General features: G+C 40.4%; 1 protein-coding gene across 4 annotated transcripts; it reads right to left on the minus strand.

The window, feature by feature from the left end:
* Positions 1 to 785: 785 nt before the first annotated feature.
* Positions 786 to 19,115, minus strand: plcg2 (phospholipase C, gamma 2). 4 transcript variants are annotated; one of them, XM_068313406.1, is made up of 34 exons: positions 18,952 to 19,115; positions 18,525 to 18,721; positions 13,796 to 15,297; positions 13,563 to 13,712; positions 13,214 to 13,307; positions 13,014 to 13,061; positions 12,708 to 12,792; positions 12,486 to 12,566; positions 12,021 to 12,064; positions 11,855 to 11,927; positions 11,388 to 11,489; positions 11,176 to 11,294; positions 10,781 to 10,866; positions 10,502 to 10,619; positions 10,038 to 10,206; positions 9,847 to 9,942; positions 9,230 to 9,334; positions 8,535 to 8,704; positions 7,517 to 7,717; positions 7,295 to 7,417; positions 7,032 to 7,212; positions 6,633 to 6,701; positions 6,339 to 6,448; positions 6,169 to 6,265; positions 5,953 to 6,025; positions 5,338 to 5,510; positions 5,101 to 5,203; positions 3,636 to 3,839; positions 3,107 to 3,246; positions 2,827 to 2,935; positions 2,535 to 2,702; positions 1,797 to 1,885; positions 1,539 to 1,705; positions 786 to 1,441 (listed from the first exon to the last, which is right to left on the minus strand). In XM_068313406.1, the coding sequence occupies exons 3-34, from the start codon at positions 13,977 to 13,979 to the stop codon at positions 1,402 to 1,404; spliced, it is 3,771 nt and encodes a 1,256-aa protein (XP_068169507.1). In that variant the 5' UTR covers positions 13,980 to 15,297; positions 18,525 to 18,721; positions 18,952 to 19,115; the 3' UTR covers positions 786 to 1,401. The 4 variants fall into 4 exon arrangements, with proteins under 4 accessions (XP_068169507.1, XP_068169505.1, XP_068169506.1 ...); XM_068313404.1 differs by lacking the exon at positions 18,525 to 18,721 and having other exon boundaries at positions 13,796 to 13,987; XM_068313405.1 differs by lacking the exon at positions 18,525 to 18,721.
* Between the last annotated feature and the right edge of the window lie 314 nt (positions 19,116 to 19,429).

Here is a 19,429-nt window from a genome sequence, read left to right on the forward strand (position 1 = left end):
AGTGTGTGTTCGTCCGTCCGTCCGTCCGTTAGTCCGCCAAATATCTTCACAACCGTTGCAGATAGAAAGATGAAAGAAAAAGAAAATTACTTGGGCGGCAAAGGGAATGAAAATTAGATGATGACCTTGAGAAAACTAGGTCAAGGTCAAATTTCGAGGAGTGCTTGTGCCATAACATAACAGGCGCCATCATCCCCAAGATGAGGACTCGACATGCGTCTGGTTGGCACGTTTATCACTGTTTCGAAATTTTTATCGGTATGCTTCGGGTACCAGCTCATAAGCCCTAAACACAGTCCTGAGCGATAACATAGCAGGCCCCATCTTCCCCAAGTCCCAAGGAGCCACCAGGCGAATGGTTGTAGTATATCATGAAAATCAAAGTTTTTATTTACAAGGACTAAATATCAAATAATATGTTGAGTTCTCTTCAGGTTGGACTAATACCAAAATAACGAACAAAACGATCCTATCTGCAAAAGAACAATAGTTAACCTAACAGAAAAACAAATGACAGGATCTAACCTTCCTAACTAAATTACACAGGAGAAAAGAATCACAATCATCAAAATGGAGCAAAGAGACAATCCTAACCTAAACGCTACGCCAGTCCTCACAATCTGATGAGTTATAATCACAAAACAAAAGGAGGCATTTTCAGGAAGCCAGAGGAACAAAAATGTGTAGGTGAAGGTATAAGGTATAATTTATTGCTAACTATTTGGACAGCTGTGCTAAATTCCTGAATCTTATTGATAACACAAATACAAGCAAATTATGATGAAATGAACAAGAAATAGGCATAGATCACAGTTAACCAAGCATACTTTATTGACTCAATTCTCTTGGTCAAAAAGGAATTAAAGGAAAGATAAACAAGACCGTTCAAATTCATTACATGACGTGATTAATCAGAATTCTCTTACAACATATCCCCCCACGAATAATGATTTCACACTGGTGAAATACACAGAAAAAAACTTCATGCCATTGTCCAAATCAGCTTCATGAGATGTTTGACAAACCAAAACTATGAATTCATCACAAGCTCTGTGGAAGAAGATAAAAGACATTGAAAAAATCTGTTCTGCAGTCAAACCATGACTTAAGTTAGTGGACACAAGTCTTTAACCCACAATAAATACTTTATATAGTGTGATTATGGAGTGAATGTAAATGAGACCACATCTTATAGCAAATAAATATGAAACTATATTTGGGAACTATTGGATTTTTTTTCTTTTTTATTAAGAAAGAAAGAAGAATATGTCACAATGATCAAACTCTAAAACGTCCAGTTCACAAGTCCTTGAGCAGGAACAAAGAGGTGTCACTAGTTTATAGTCATTTCTTCATCACTGAGACAAGAAGGCTGTGGATGGATGAGCTTCTGTCGCGGCCTCAGGAGTAGAACTTGCTGTTTGACTTTTTGTCTTTTGTCCTGGAGCACAAAGAAAATATTAATTAGAGATGTAAAATATTTCACATCATTGAACCACCTTGACCCCCCTCCATGTGTTTGTGTGTTTGAGCCTGACTTGTGTTTCTCGCTGGCGCTGAACTCTCTCATGAGGTGGTTGGGTTGGCGAGGGACAATCGACCGACTGATGTTGGTGTTTGTGTCGTACACAAAAGGTTCACCGCTCATCTTAGATTGCTTTTTCCTCAGCTGGCTGGAAGAGGAGCAGAGCGCTTCCTCCGTCCTCTGAACGATAAGAGACAGATGATCACCATCCTGAATTACCGCCGTGCTCAGGTCAAATGAACACCAATGTGTGCTGTGTGTGTTTGCTCACCCCTGCTTCCCTGATATTGATGTGAACTAGCAGAGAGGCTAACTCTAACTTTTCACTGTAGCCGTTTTTTAGCGGAACAGATCGATAACCTGTTGATGCAAAAGACATTCAATCAGCTCTCACAGTTAGTTCTGTTAACGTTGGTAGAATAAGAACCAGTTTTATCTTGAAAAATTACCACATTTGTTCATGAGTTCCTTCTTAGTGACCCTACTTTAGCCCAATGATCAAATATTTTAATGTCCCACATTCAGATCTGGATTCAGTCGTACATGTTGTTAGAACATCAGAATTTATTGTTGTTTTTCCAAGGTATTGGCAAAAAGGTGAAACAAAAAGATAGTAGTGTATAGATAATAATGATAATAGAAATGATAGAAAATTACAGAAAAAAGGATTATAACTCAAAATCTCAAAATGTTTAAAGCCTCCTCTTTGTTGACAAAGGAGACAGCATTAAAAGCAGACCTGTCGTTCAAATTTAACACCACTACAGAATACACTAGGAACTGAATAATTCTAACAGTATGAAGTAGTAACAGTTTTTACTGTGCATCAAATGAAGGAAGAAATGCTTGAGGTCAGTGTTTTGTTTTTTTAATGTCTATACTGCATCTGAATTACTTCACTAGAAGAAGAATGTAAGTCAAGACTAAAATAAGAAATAAAACATTGTGATCAGAATGTTCGATAATCTGCTCTGGCCTCTGTGTTGAACCGCCGGTGTGTTTCCCCCACCTGAGCGGATGCCTTTGACAGGAAAGCTGGCCTGAGCCAGGAAGTTGGGGTCTGAGAACATGTCCTCCTCGTTGACCACAAAGCGCAGAAAGGTGAGTTCAGGCTCGTACACGGTTAAGGTTATAGGCTCTGTCGGGGCTTTCCACACTGGATTCAGACCGTTATCACCTGCAGCAGCCAGAACGACAGCAATTGTTGTTTGATCTCCAAAACAGTCACTTGTCATCCATTCCTCCACTTTATAGGTTAAATCTTCTGCCCTCCCCCACCCTCCTGCATCCCCTTTCCTTACGACAGACGACAGTCTTGAACTTCTCTTCTGTATATCCACAAAGCTCAACCTCCACAAACGGACTGGTGATGCTGCGGGAGGGCTTTGGAAGGTGTCTGGCAGCAATAACCTGCAGAGGATATATGAAACTGCTTTGATAAACTTTCATCCGAACAAAGAAGCCAACCAACGGTATAATACAATTGTTTGAGGGTTTTCGTCTCACAATCGTCCCCTTGGCACTGGCATAAATATGTTAGTCAGACGCATTACAGACATGTGTGCCTGCATACAGACATACCCTCAGGTCAATGTAGAACTTGATCGTTTTCTTCTCCTGCTGTGGGTCGTAGCTGTCGGAACGCATGACCTCCGGCTGCAACACGTAACCCGTACGTCCATTTAGACTGAAGAGGGCGCTGTTCAGCTGGGTGTACTTATCTAGATGGATGCAAATAAAATACAAATCTAAGTGATTATGGAGACAGTCACAACAGCTTCTATTACAAGTAAAAAAAATCAATCCTTGTAAGTCCTGCTAGCTCTGTATTATTCACTCCGGGACCTCACTCTCCACCTTGGCTTGGTGTTGAATGCTCAAGAAAAAATGTTCTTATTCATCTGAACATTGGACTCTTAAGCTAAAGAAATTATTCAATACCCACAATAACCAAGAATCACGCTGCTGATGAAACCATATTTTTAATATTTTTTCTTTGAATACACTGTAGTATATAAAGTCTTCATAAATGACTTTAACCCTATCCAAAAACACGAATGCAGCAGTAATACTGTATTAATGAAATCAATATCATTTTTTTATACTATACCTGCTGTCTGAAAGTTAAGAGCCACCATGTGACAGCCAAGAGCCCACAGTGGGTAAGGGTCATAGTTGGAGGACTCCACACGCTGACCTTTTGGATATATTCGACTCAGTGCTCGGTGGTTGTACTGCAGGAAGTCTTTGGTGCGACTTTTTCCCGGCATCTTGTTTTCCACAAAGGATCGGATCTCTTTGTGGCTGTAGCTGTCTGGAAATGAAGCAGAGCGATGATTTGCTACCTGATTCTATTCTTTTGTCTGGTCAGGCTGGTTTCATACTGGTTACATCCTGCGGAGCGGTGATGTGTTGTAATTGTCAGTGTTTGTGTGTTCGTCCGTCCGTCCACCAAATATCTTCACAACCGTTGCAGATAGAAAGATGAAAGAAAAGAACAATACTTGGGTGGCAAAGGGGATGAAAATGAGATGATGACCTAACTTTGAATAAACCAGGTCAAGGTCAAATTTCAACTTTTGTAAATGTTTTTGCACCTATCTCAGGAACGGAATAAGATAGAAAGATGAAAGAAAAGGCGTTATATTCAGGGAGGTAAGAGGATGAAAATTAGATCACAACCTTGACTTTGTAAAACTAGGTCAAGGTCAAATTTTCACTTTTATATCTTTTTAGGTACACATCTCTGAAACCTGATGAGATATAATCACAAAACAAAAGGTAACATTTTCTGGAAGCCAGAGGTACAAACATGTTGCAGTCTGTGACTGCCTTGTTTCAAGAGTTGGTTATGGGTTATGGGGAGGAACAGTTTGTAATGTCAGATGAGCCACTAGTTAGCGAACATTTGTAAGGCTTGTGGAAGAATGAAAAGTGTTGATAAGCATTTGCATTGTTGTACCTAATATAGTATTTACTATCATGCAGTATACAGAAACAACTGGTGCAAATAGGATGGAGCGACTCTTTAACATACAGGAATAAAAAAGTCATTTCAACAAAACTATTGTGGTATGAATGGAAGTGATGCACAATTCAGGGCATTTCCACACTCAGATTGTTGTAACACAGGAAGCTGTCTGGTCTTTAGATATTTCCCTTTTGTCACAGCTCCTTTGCTGAATTGCTCTGCATTGTAGCGTAAGAAGAGTGGAGACAGAGAGTAGGAAGATGGTGTTTCAGGTTGAATCATTCAGCTTTTCCTCTAAAGGTAGGACTTGGTGCTGTGCAATACATGTTAGAGGCAAAAAGTACATTGGCCTGCATTTATATTTTCTTCAGGTGAGGCATGAATGTATGTATTCTTTCATAATAATCATTTAAATACCTAGTGTGCAGGATTTAGGGACAGAAAAGGCGCATAATATTTGTTACTATGTTTCCATCGGTGTATGATCAGCTGAAATGAAGAACTGTTGTGCTGAATTTCATTCTCAATGATAAATCTTGTCTCTTGTCAGGGAATCGTGCTGCTCATAAGTCTTGTGGTCAGTATGTGAACAACATCTGTTTACCAAAGCGGTCCTTGTCCTTGCTGCGTGGTTGACAGTAGACCACCAGGTCTGACATTTCCATGGCAACCTCTGCCTTTTTCTCCACTTCCATCTGCTTTCTGATCTGAAATGGGACAGAAAGAAACCACTTTACGTGTAGAAAATCATGCTGACAGATCTCCAGTGACACCCCCAACCCCCCCTTATTGTAGTTATTTGATGTGTTTTGATTAACTTCAAATCTGATGACATAGTCACCTTGTGTTCCCTGTTGTACTTATTGCTAATCTCTCTTTGGGTAATGTCCCAGGCCACCTGGTACCATTCAAACAGCTCCTCCAGAGAGCCTGCTGCCAGGTCAAACTGCAGCATGCACTGCTCCTTGTCCTGCAGCGTCAACACGTGGGGCTTTCCGTTTTTACCATTCTTCACTAGAAACAAAGAGGTAGTAAGATAGAATTCTATTAATTCTGAGGGAAATTCTGCTAAGAGGTATGAGTGTTGTCATTAAAATAGTGATGAAAACAACTAAAAGCTGTTATTTTTATGTTATCATAGCCATTATCGTTACCAGGGTTGCATGTGTTCCTGTCACACTCCCTCTATCTCACCACATATCTTCTCTATTGCCCTATCTCAACCCATATAGCTCCCCAAATCTCTCTCTCTCTCTCTCTCTCTCTCTCTCTGTCTCTCTCTCTCTCTCTCTCTCTCTCTCTCAGTAATGTTTATTTATTTATTTACTTCACTAGCAGTGCCAATAACATTTTCTCTCATCCAAAAAGCAGTATTACTGCAGTGAAAATTACCATCTGCTCTCGACCTCAGTGGTTTTTGAGTGTCAACCATCCAGCAGATATAAAAGTGACTCACAGTTTTGAATGTTGCACTTGGAGATGTCCACAACACCCTGACATAGTTCACCAAGGGGATTTTCTTCTGAGGCCTGTTTTAATACACATCACACACGCACACACACACACGCACGCACGCACGCACACACACACACACACACACACACACACACACATTATTTTCTCCACACTTACGAACTTCTAATTAAATTGTGACCAAACCTTTAATTTTCACCTCGTCTTTGGCAGCAGGTTTGGTGATGTCACAAACTTCCTCAACATAGTTAGATGGAAAAAACAGCTGCAGTTTTCCTCCATGGTCACCTTTCCACCTGTAGTGAGTAGAATGTAGTTGGCTGTCTTTGTTTTGTGTGTGTGTGTGTGTGTGTGTGTGTGTGGCCTCACCATCCATTGTTCTCCTTGGAGACATTGTGTATTAAAGCTCCTTTACTGAAACTGAGCTCATCAGGCCTTGTAGCTTTGTAGCTGTATGAAGCTCTAACTGTATGTTGAGGCTGAGGGAGACACACACACACACACACACACACACACACACACACACACACACACACACACACACACACACACACACACACACACACACACACACACACACACACACACACACACATTCACAAATTATTAATGGGCACAAACTCACATTCAGTTCAAGCTGATAGAGTAGTGTCGCATACAAACCAATAAGGGTTCAATCTCATTGGGTTCCACGTATGTCTTCACTGCATACAGAGAGGCACAGTCTTCCCCCTGTCAATGAAATATTTCAACAACTGTAACTTCATTTCAATGAAACATTGTTCTTGTATGTTTTCTATTCATGAGTCTAAATGACTTCAGCAAATTTTTGTGATCCATGATTTTTTTTCCCCTCTGGAGCTTCCATCATGCCTGACACAGTCACCTGACTAAAAAAAAAGTTACTGATTTTTATGATACAGCAGGTAACATTCAGCTTATTCAATACTCACAAGGATTTTGAAATGAAGACAATCTGTAGGACCTTCAATGAGAGCTAACATGTATGTATTGTGGCGCAGTGACATTGATTTCCTTTGCATGTCTCACACAGTAACTCACACTACTAAAGTGATCCACCAGCTCAGGGGTGACTGGGTAACGTAGCTTGATTTTGCGATACAGCGGCCTCTTCCTGTAGTAGTTGACCAACTCAACCAGGCTCTCAAACTCTGTGGTGGTGCCGAGCAGGTACATGTTGCCTTCCTTCTGGATCCGGCAGTGCTTGACCTTACCATCACCTCTGAAAGACAGAGAACTTGGTATGTAAAAAAAACAAAACCTCACCAAAAATTGGGAAAATAATGCAAAATGTGTCAGCACACCTGAATGTGATGGCAAAGGAGACCGGTACTCCTTCTCTCTGTCGGATGAGGAACGCTCCATCCCTGGGAATCCTCATCAGATAATCTTCTGCCTGACCTCTGCTCAGGTTACTGTAGAACCACCTAAACAACACAATCATTTTTTGACATTGTGTAGTGCTTTTAAGCATGTGTACCCTGTACCCTGTGATGTGTCAGACTCATGTTGGTTGCATGACAAACCCTTCATACTGATGTGGGTCAGGCTGCGGGACGGGATCGTTGAGGCGCAGCTCAAAGTCTTGACAGCACAGTGGGTTTTCTTTGTAGTGCTGAATCAGAGCATACACGCTGGGAAAGTGCAGGTTTGACGTTAGGTAGAAGAACGTATGTGTCCCATCTGAATCCGATCGAATACGACAGTGCTGGACCCTTCCACAGCGCCTGAAATGCAGTAGGACATTATCTTTTCAAACACAGAGTTGCTTACGTTACATGTTGCTTACAGAACTATCATGATGATGTGATTTCATATTGGACCAGGCGGGGGTGTTGAAGCTGATAATGTAATAGCATCTGATAATTAAATAAATTTGCCATTTTTGAAATGTAATAAGTCAATAATAACTGCCCAATAACGTAATATAAGTCCTGAACTGATAACATAATAACTTTGGCTTCTAACAGAACAATTTATTACATTTTTGGTTTTTTATTATGTTATTGGCCTGGTAGAAGAAAAAAGCTTTGCAAATGTAATAACTGGGCAAATAAAGAAATGAATTATTACATTAGTAGCAGAAAATTTATTATGTTATCTTTTCAGGACTTTTATTACATTAGTGGCCAATTTTAAAAAGAACAAGTTTATTACGTTATGGGCTGTTATTATATTAATAGCTTTAAGGGGTTTTGTACATTATTTGACTAAAACTATATGTATTCTATATACCAGTGGGCCCCAACATTTTAAATAACAAATAAAAGGATACGATCATCATAAAAACAAGTATATTGCATTTTTCTTTTACTTTGAAGTTATAGGTTTGTCTTCTGTCTACCCTGCCCACTTGGACTGGTACTGGTCCGCGACCCAGGGGTTGGGGACCACTGCTATATATAACACTGTAGTGAATCTCTGTCAGGAAGATGCACACCTTAATAGGCCACGGCCTTTGGTGAAAGCAACCCTGTCACACACACACGCACAAAAAACTACATGATAGAGTTTGCCGTTAGATTAAGAACTTGGATTTTGTACCAGAAGGAGAGGGTAAAGTCTGCCTCTTTGGCAGCACTCTTGCGGACTAAGAAGTTGCCAGCACTTCCTGTGGTCTCTGCACAGTAATCATGGATCAGGCGCTCAGCCGTCCGCCTGCCATCCTTCATGTTACCATGAAACCAAGGCTCTGAACAGTGCAGGTCCTGGTACTGAGAGAGACAAGGCCGGTTTTTGTAAAGAAGATTAATAAAATGTGAAATTTCTTAAGTGAAATTTTGTCAAAGGTGTTCTACACATTTACAAAGATAGATTTATATATATTTACATTTGAACTGTCGAGACTTTGAGATGTTCAGGTTCGGTATGACTGTAATGCAGTGAATGAATGAATGAATGAATGAATGAATGAATGAATGAATCTATCTATCTATCTATCTATCTATCTATCTATCTATCTATCTATCTATCTATCTATCTATCTATCTATCTATCTATCTATCTATCTATCTATCTATCTATCTATCTATCTATCTATCTATCTGTCTATCGAACTATTGACCTATCGAGCTACAGTGTCTATGTATTCTTACTCTATTAATATTCTTCATGCTTAGTTATGTTTTCTGGTGAATTAGTGGTTCTATCTGCCACATGTGTGTCTTTATATTTGTGCATATGACACAAAAAATTATGAAAGTGCAGATAAAGAGCTCCACAGAGCTGCTGCAGACTACCTCTGACAACATCTTTACCTTCTTGAGCTCTTCCTCCTCCTGCTCGTACTCCTCTGCGTAGTACAGCTTCTCATCAGAGATCACACAGTAGTGCTTGTTCCACCGCTGAGAAAGAGAAAAGGACGTGTTAATTTACATGTTAACGTCATATTTAAACCAGCAGATTAAATGATGCTTTTCAAACTGACATGCAACTTCTGAAAATTATTACTATGTTTTATACAGTTTTTGCTGATGGTGTGGCTTTGGTGGCCTTTTTGTTGTCCCTTCAGTGTATTGTGCTGTTGTAGTTGAGTAAATAGCTGTTCATCACAAGCAATGTATTGAAATTCTATCTCATTGAACATCTCATGTCCTATAAAATACTCCAGTAATAGTCTTAGAAGGGTTTTGTTGTATTTGAGTGTAATTTAGATCCATATCATGTGTAAATAGCCAAAGCCAGAGAAAATTAGTTGAGAACTAACTTGATCACAAAAAAGTTTAGAGATGCGGGCCCATTTGTGATGTAGAGCTTTTTATACCAGTGAGAATTAAGTACAGACATAAATGTTAACATGTGTGCCTGGAGGTAAAGATGTCTGTTATGTGAGACGTCTTTACCCTGATACCAGTACCTGGTCCACAGGATCCCAGATCTCTAGATCTCCCTGTTTCTGCCCCTTCCTGAAGTCTTTGCTGATTCCTGCTCCCTCCACACTGAGCTTCTTGTGCTGCACAAAAACAACAATCAATCAATAAAATCTTTTCACACCAATATAAAGATTCCATTGAATTATCAGTGTCTAGACACACAACCATTCAGTACCTTGAGTATGATCTTGCCTTTCAGTTGCGTTGGTGAAGGCAGCTGTTCAGCCAGCTGTTCTACAGGTTCGGTCAGCAGTTTGTCTCCGAACACGTCTCTGAATATACGAGCCATCTGACGCTGCTGCTCCACGGGACAGTGCTCCTCTATGGACAGGATCACTGGGAACCTGACAGACAAGCCACGGAGATGTGTCTCTGATGACAAGTGTTATCGCAACAAGGAGAATTTGACATTCATTTGAAGGCATATAATGATACCATGATTAAAAGTAGAATTAGCATGAATGGAATTTATAGTAAATGCCCCTTAATAAATTATACAGCTTTACATAATCAAGCAATGAATTGAAATTAAGATTAAAAAAGGATGAGTGTGTGTGTGCGTGTGCGTGTGTGTGTGTGTGTATGTGTGTGTGTGTCTGTGTGTGTGTGAATAATGACAACGTTTCATGTGATTCTTACTCTGACGTGACAAACGCGTGCTCATTGATGACTTTCACTACATCCTCAAACTTGATCTTGGTTGTCCTGGTCCAGCCGTGGTAGATGATTGGTTCCCCAGGACCTTCCCAGCAGTCCACTGGACACACAAAACAGTTTGTGTTACAGGTAGATGTTTTGGGTTTTTTTGGTGCTGGGTAAAATGGCCAAAATGATGCCAAGGCTCTTAATCTAGCTACCAGTTATTCAACAGAAGACCTTCAGGGTAAAGTGCGTTAGACGAGGCTGGTGTATACTAACGTTCAACACAGCGACATCCGAGGCGCAGACATCGAACATAAGCCTCTGTAGACGACTCACTTCGAAGCTGATCACCTGTCAGGTACCTGATGCAGAACATGAAAAACAGGAAACAAAATTACGTGTATTTCACAGATTAAAAGATGTAATTCCTCCTCCTGATGAAAGGAAGGTGGGGCCGTGCAATGCAAAGACGAAAAACAAATTAAAGATATTCAGTTTTTAAGATCTGTTGATGTTGTTTATCAAAAAAATTGTTCAATAATGTTTAAATATGACTTTGATTTTACAAAAAAGAAAAAAATCAAAACACAATATTTATTACTATTTACAGCCACAGCCCTTCTTTTTATCTACTGAACATAAGGATACGTGTGTGCTTGTGTCATACTGACGTGTTATGTGAAGAGCTGATCCAGTAATGAGATAGAGGGTAGTTCAAGTCCAGGTTTTTGATTTCTGAGAACTTCTCATCCCACACAGAGTTCTCCTTGGAAAACAGGAAACTGAGGAACTAGACAAGAAGAAAGGTTCCAGTCCATCATCACTGTATCTGAGTGTATTCTACCTCCTCACACACCAAACATGCAGTCACGGTAGAGAATACCTCGCTGACAGTAAAAGCTGGATCATTGGTTTTCCTCATGGTGTCATCAATGAAGGTGGTCATCAGTTCTCTGACCTGGTTCAGATCAGTGGCCCAGGATTCCTGAGGGATGAAGGAACACGGAAGAGGAGAGGAAGTAACTGAATGATTGATGTCTTTCTTGGAAAGAATATCAAGTTGGAAACCTAAAGTAGAATATAATTAATAAATAAAGATTAAATAAAGTTGTGACAGGAAAAAAATCACGAGAAAAAGAAAGAATTATTATTTGTTTTTTTCACAGTCGTTTCCTAACTATGGCAACTATTTCCTGCTGTACTTTGTACATGTTTCCTACAGGACTATCTCCCAGATTTTGAAAACTTGTTGTCAGATCAGGTTTAAAAAAAACATGACAAAAAGAACGAGGCACGCAAAGTTAATCCGCTCTTGTCTGGGCAGTAATCATTCAGTATCACTTATTTTACCTTTTGTTCATAGATGAGGAACCGCTGGAAGTCATGGAGTAGAACCGCTGTGGCATCTGGTTTATCAGTGTTTCTGTTTGATGTAAAAGTACATGGTCATATCATGATGGCTTCACAAACCATGCACATCACGGTTTGCAAAAATTAGAATAAAACATGAGCTCACCCAAGAATAAAAGTGCACGATTCCTTTTTGAACTCATCAAGGATCTGCATTTAATCATGGAAATAATGGGGGAAAAAACATATACGGATCAATCTACAGAATATTCTGTGTACTTGAAATGAATAGCTCAGTTTTTTTAAGTGAGCTTATGTGAGGCACTGCATTATGCTGTACCTATAGTGTATGTCAGCAGCATGGGTACACACAGAACTAACATACTACTGTGGACTGATGAAGCCACCATATAATAGTCCACCTTAAAAAAATCTTTATCACTTTAAAAGTAAGTTGTATTTTTAATGCTTTTTTCTTCATTACTTTCAAAATATATTTCCAATAAGAAATTGAACAAAAGTCAAACAATACGTTGTTTCGGACCAACAACCATCTACAATTGGTTCGTCATAAATCCCCACTTTAAAAAAAGAGCAAGGTTTTGTAAGAATGTGATCAAATCTGACTCACCTCAATCTGTTCAAACATTATGTGATTGTAAAATTTGTGGAACTGTTCAAAATCCAGGCGATCTTTCTTTGTTCCCACTTCCTGAGAACAGAATGTAATCGAGTATTAAAGGCTAAAACGCAACTGGTTTTCTAAGACACAGCCGTATTTCAAAGGGCTAAAATAACCTCTGAAAATCTATTCAACAAAAATGAAGATGTGGAGTAAATAGCAGGAGAGTACCAGGAATCTTTCTTTGAGAGCACGAGCGCTCGGGGCCTTATAGTTCAGCAAAGGAAGCAGAGCTTTCAGCTCCTTCATGGAGATGCTGGGAAAAGACAAGAGTCAAAAGAATTCATTGGATCTTCTGGATGGAATCGAATTATTATGATTGTACTTGTCTTGAAATAAAGTTCCTACAGGTTTCCTCACATAGCAGACTTGTAACTGTTATAATGGATAATAAAGTCATGACATAGCACCAGTAGTAAGATCTCATTCTTTATAGAGCTCGTCTGTGATTGGGTCAGCAGATCGTTCATACAGTACCTGTTGGTTTTGGTCTGGTTGACAGAATACATCTGTTTCCTCAGCCAACTGGAAGGAACATAACACAAAGAGAACAGTGACTGTGTGTGTGTGTGTGCGTGTATGTGTGTGTGTGTGTGTGTGTGTGTGTGTGTGTGTGTGTGTGTGTGTGTGTGTGTGTGTGTGTGTGTGTGTGTGTGTGTGTGTGTGTGTGTGTCTACCTCTCTATGATAACTGGAGAGGGAGCTGTCAGTGTCTCTTCCCTCAGCAATTCTAGTCCTCTCAGCCATTTTTGAGCTTCATCCACAGAATCAGCTGGAACATTCCACAGACAGTTTTACTGAACTACAAACAGTATTACATGGATAGTACTGTTGTACCACAAACAGTACTACATGGGAATTGCATAACAATTGGTATTTTTCTCATTGTTGGTGATATACAGTATCAAGTAAAGTCCAAGATTTACAAATGATTTACTCAATTGTTAAAGAGAAAACAGCGTTTTATTTCCACTTTTGATCCACATTATATTAAAAACCAAAAAAAACAAAAAAAAGAAGATCTTACCTCCCAGACTGAGAGTGCTGAGAACAAATTGTGAACCATAGAAAATTGTGAAACAGGATTTTTCATCATGCTTGTCTTTGCCATCTTTATATCTCTCAAAGTCCTTTGAGTTCCTTCCTGGACGAACCTCTCTGATCTCAAACAGGTCCACTGAAATGCATATATTTCAATTTATATTTTTATTAAAAAGAAAAGAAAAGTTGTCAGTGTGTTTTAAAAAAATCCACACTCACAGACACCATCAGTCTTGTCTGCAGTTCGAGTCCACGCCACCTGCCGGGTCTCCATGATGATCTGCACAGTAAGCCGCTCCTGCTTCTGTCGGAACACGGTCATGACGACTCCCATCTCCATGTCCCGTTTGATCAGAATCTTCTTGTACTCTGTCATCTCCCCCTGCTGCCCCCAATGAGCCATCTCTGCAGCTGAGACACGAGAGCAGACACAAAGACTTCATACAGTCACAACAATTTAATATTGAATTAGGGTCAAATGGAAACCAACTTAAGGGAAGTGCATTTTTAAAATAACAGACTGCCGCTTTTTCATTCATTCATTCATTCATTCATTCATTTTCCAAACCAGCTTCATCTTCTGTGCTGGGTCGCAGGGTGCTGGAGCCAATGCAAGCTAACAGGGGGAGTGAGGCAGGGGACACTCTGGACACGACGCCAGTGCACCGCATAGCCACATATATACACAGACAAACACACACGCACATTCTCACACCTATGGGCAATTCGATACTGGCGAATTAACCTGAAGCATGTTTTTAGAGGTGGGAGGAAGTGCATGTTGGACTCTGGCAGAGCTGCCCTCTGTCACCGGTTCTGTTCATAATCTTTATGGACAGAATTTCTAGGTGCAGCCAGAATCCGGAGGGAGTCCGGTTTGGTGACCAAAGGATTTCATTTCTGCTTTTTGCAGACAAAGCTGTCCTGTTGGCCTCATCAAACCTGGACCTTCAGTGTGCACTGGGACGGTTTGCAGCTGAATGTGACGCAACTGGGATAAGGATCAGCACCTCTAAATCCAAGGCCATGGTTCTCGACTGGAAAAGGGTGATGTGCCCTCTTCAGGTCAGTGGAGAGTACTTGCCCCAAGTGGAGGAGTTTAAGTATCTCAGGGTCTTGTTCACGAGTCAGGGAATGATGGAACGTGAGATTAACAGACGGATCGGTGCAGCTTCTGCAGTGATGCAGTCACTGTATAGGTCTGTCATGGTGAAGAAGGAGCTGAGTCTGAAGACGAAGCTCTCGATTTACTGGTCAGTCTACGTTCCTACTCTCACCTATGGTCATGAGGTTTGGGTCACGACTGAAAGGAAAATATCCCGAAAACAAGCTGCTGAAATGAGTTTCCTCCGTAGAGTGGCTGGGGGCACCCTTAGAGATAGGGTGAGGAGCTCAGTCACCACAGAAGAGCTCTGAGTAGAGCTGCTGCTCCTCCGCATCGAGTGGAGCCAGCTGAGGTGGCTTGGGCATTTGTTCTGGATGCCTCCCTGGGAAGGACTTCTGGGCATGTCCCACCGGGAGGAGACCTCGGGGAAGACCAAGGACACGCTGGAGGGACTATGTCTGTCAGCTGGCCTGGGAACGCCTCAGGATCCCCCCCGGAGGAGCTGGAGGAGGTGTCTGGTGAGAGGGAAGTATGGGCATCCCTCCTCACAATGTCGCCCCCGCGACCCGGCTCTGGATAAGCGGTTGAAGATGGATGGATGGAGGAGCTGGGATCACTGGGTGTATGAAACAATTTGAAGATTATGAAGATACTCAGCCGATTCTCTGTAGATCAATAAGTGAAAGTGGATGAACAATCAGAATGAAGGATCATATTTACTGCTTCCAGACAATACTTCAAATCCAACTCCTGCTCCACCATTAGAGATAGCATAGAGTGGCTTACAGAAAGAAGCTTTGTGACGACCCACCAACCTCTCTTCGTTGTGGCTGTATGTTTGTCTGCAGGCAACAACAGGAAGCTAACAATACCACAAAGGCTCTGGAGTGGGTGGAATAGCACCAACCAACATGTCTCTATTTTTGCTTTGCTACAGCCTTTTATAGCTCAGTCACATCATCTTTACGTTCAAGATTTATCAGAAAAGTCTTATCTCAAATGCTTATCTTAAATTTTGTCTTGGGGTGGATTTAAGCACAATTCAGAATAGTGCTTAAATCTGTCATCCGTATATGAATGCTGATTTATGCACCTGAATATTTCTGTGTTATATATTCAATTATATCAAATGTTGCCAGTGATATAAGACAACACTGAATTGATTCCTCATACTTCAAATCTAGTAATTATCATCAGTCTCCAAAATATGTACAAAAAATACTACATTTCCCATGGTGCAATAAATGTAATCTATTCCCTGGAAACTCCCCACTTCATCTTTTGTTCCTATGTAGAAGGTAACACCTGTTTAATTAAATTTCAAAGATTGCTTTGTCGTTGTTTTTTGTTATGGAAACCTAAATTCATGGATACAGAATGTAATGAAGCATAAATGGGTAAGAAAGCGGAGCATTCCTAAAAATATACAAATTACAGACTATGAAAAGATGATGTATGAAATCGGAGTCCCTGCTCTTTGCTGTTGTCTGCTGGTAGAATTGTCACTTACTTTTCCATACACATAACAGCTGTATAAAATATTAAAGGTAAGATTCATGCAGTGTGTTACTGTAACCATGCCCAGTCTTTTCGATTTAGGCCACTGCAGACTCTTTCTGTCAATAATCTACTTTATATATCACACACACACTCTGTTAGAATGCTGCTCTATGACTGCTCCAGCAGTAATGGGTTTCTGATTTCACTGTAGTCGGGCAACAATGATGAACTTTCAAACTATTTAAGTTGAACACGAAGACTGATTCACAAAATAAAAACACTGACAAAAGCTGTCCACTATATTAACTGCAAAGGTGAGTCAACAACTAATAATGAGCTGGCTTCTCCTAACATGGAGTATTTTATGGGGTTCAAAGCGGCTGGGACTACACAGTGATATCACGAGATAGAAAAGTTAATTATAAATAATCCACATACTTGTGGAGTTGAAGGTAAACTGCAAATGATAAAAGGTGTTCATGAAGGAATGATTAGAGGTGACAAAGCAAAACAAAACCACAAGAACAGTTCTGTTTAAAAGGTTTTTAACAATACATTGATAAGAAATATCACTACAAAGGTCCTGTTGTCTTTATGTGATAGAGAAATAATGTGTAACACGATACAAATGGCAGTAGAAACCCAATAAAGTTATTATTTCTGTTTATATGTTTGAAAATAAAAGAATATACAAGTTAGGTAGACAGCAGTGGGTAGTGCTGTTCTCCAGCTTCCTCCCACCACTAAAAACGTATTTTAGGTGAATTGTTCAATGTCAAACAAAAATATTCAGATTTTTTATATTAGCAAGAAATTAAAAAAAAAAATACTGCAGTTCTTAATTTAAAGATGAATATATGCTTAATATTATTAAAGGAATACTCCATATGATTAGTTTGTGAAAATATCCACTGTGTGTCTTTATCTAAACTGAAGTACAGTATGTGTTAACATCAAACACAAAGACATTGTTCAGTGTTTTCAAGTAAAAGAAATGACCGACATCAGTATACAATTACTGTGCATTGCCCCTCTGGAGGGAGTTGGTAGCATCAGTTAGACTAGAGTCTTACATAAAGTCTAACTATTAGACAAACAAACTTCTTAATATAAAGATATTTAATCTACTGTATGATATAATCTCATTCATATTCATACCGAACATGCATCGCCCACCTGCTTCAAGAAAACAAGGTTTTGACAGAAGGATCAGTGTTACAGCTCTTTTAATAAGAGTCACCCATACACGCCAAAGAATATTTATACATGTACCAAACGTAAACTCGAAAGATGAATAAGAACCCTAAATCACATTTCTTTGAAAAGTCTTCTGCTGGGACCAGTACAGTTTTCTTGACAATACCACATTAATAATTGTATTGATAGATGATAACAAATGTGGGTTCTCACCACAACAAGAAACAAGAGGTTCAGGGAGTCATGCTTTATCATTTCTCACAAATCAAAGCAGTTAACTTCACCATAAACATGACAAACTACATTAATAATTTCAAAACAGATGCATGTAACCCATTAGCCTCTTTTAGCTAATTGTTTTGTTTCTACAAGAGTTGTCTCAGATCTAACCAACAACGGGAGCAACACCTAATAAAAGCGTACCTATATGACATTAAATGTCAAAATAGAAACAAACTAGCTAGACTGAGGACACTGTTGCATTTCTTTCAAATACAACAATACAACAATGAACTCAAAGAATCCAAGGTGATAAGATCTAATTTCAGAGGCTGCATCCATCCAAGGGTCCATTATGATGGAGACTCTTGAGTTCTTATACCAATAAGTTTAGATCTGACCTTTTGATATTTTTCATAATACTAAAGATTGTAAAAAAAAAAAGAAAAAAAAAAGTGAAGCAGCATCTGCATTTCTTGCCAGGGATATAAAAACTAATCCATCCGTCCATCCATCCATGCATCCATTCATCCATCTATCCATCCATCTATTTTCTAGTACTGTAGTTGAATCAATCCTGTTGCTTACAGCCACCTATCCGCCTTGCAGGTTAGGGGTCTGCTGGAGCCTGTCCCAGCCAGCTATGGGCAAAAGGCAGGGTACACCCCAGATAAGATGCCAGGTCATTGCAGGAAAACTAAAACAAACAAACAAACAAAAAAACCTTTCAAACTCTGTCACTGACAATTTTTTGTGTTGAATTTAATTTTAATAAATGGATGAAAATAAATTCTCAATACTGAGACAAAGACAGATGAACCCAGTCCACATCTTCATCATCACACTGCTAGAGCCATGTTGCACGACTAGAACAGACAACCCATTCGGTTCATTCGGGTGTGAGAACGGTTCCGGGTATCACAGAACCTTAAATTCAGCATGGACCGGCACCCTGCTGCGAGCCGCCCCGGGTCGGACCGGCACCCTGCTGCGAGCCGCCCCGGGTCGGACCGGCACCCTGCTGCGAGCCGCCCCGGGTCGGACCGGCACCCTGCTGCGAGCCGCCCCGGGTCGGACCGGCACCCTGCTGCGAGCCGCCCCGGGTCGGACCATCATCTGCAGCCCTGCAGATACGTTACCAGTAAAAGGCGGACTTCCTCTCTTGTCGGTTCACACACACACACACACACACACACACACACACACACACACACACACACACACACACACACACACACACACACACACACACACACACACACACACACACACACACACACACACACACACACACACACACACACGGGGTTCAACACGAAACAAACAAAAAAAAAAGTTAATGTAAAACACTTACTTTTTCTTTTATAATTGAGATCGGTCCGGTTCGGCGTGTGTTTTCCTATCTGATCATGATTTTAGGGTTGTGAGGGTGAAGCCGGAGGGATGTCACGTTATTGGGTCCAGTCGCAGAACGGTCAGTTCCTCTATCTGTCGGTACACAAGGAAGTAAAAGTTAACTTTTGCATTACAGGCAGCAAGTCATAAAAGAAAGAAGTCCGGAAGCGTGGACGTTATCTATGCAAACTACCCCGTGGAAGTGGCGTCAGTGTATGAGATGAGGGATGAGAATATGTACAGGACACGTTTATGTACTGTCTCTATGGTCTCACGGACCCTGAAGGCATCACCATGCTTTACACTATGACCTGTTTGACAGGTGGTTCACTCGGGACTCTTTCTGGTTCGCTTTAGATGGTCAATAAAGGATTAGGTTTAGTTTAGATAACTACAAATTCATGCAATCACACCTTAAACCCCCAACTAGAAATCTA

This window comes from Antennarius striatus, chromosome 4, assembly GCF_040054535.1.
Source record: "Antennarius striatus isolate MH-2024 chromosome 4, ASM4005453v1, whole genome shotgun sequence".
Classification (NCBI taxonomy): Eukaryota; Metazoa; Chordata; class Actinopteri; order Lophiiformes; family Antennariidae; genus Antennarius; species Antennarius striatus.

Excerpts from the sequence above, each read along its gene's own strand:
- plcg2 (XM_068313404.1), bottom strand. The coding sequence starts at position 13,979 with ATGGCTCATTGGGGGCAGCAGGGGGAGATGACAGAGTACAAGAAGATT. Across the intron at positions 11,295-11,387 it reads CAGCTTTTACTGTCAGCGAG|TTCCTCAGTTTCCTGTTTTC; the intron begins GTATTCTCTACC and ends CTTCTTGTCTAG. Across the intron at positions 3,840-5,100 it reads CAAGGACAAGGACCGCTTTG|ACAGCTACAGCCACAAAGAG; the intron begins GTAAACAGATGT and ends CTTCATTTCCAG.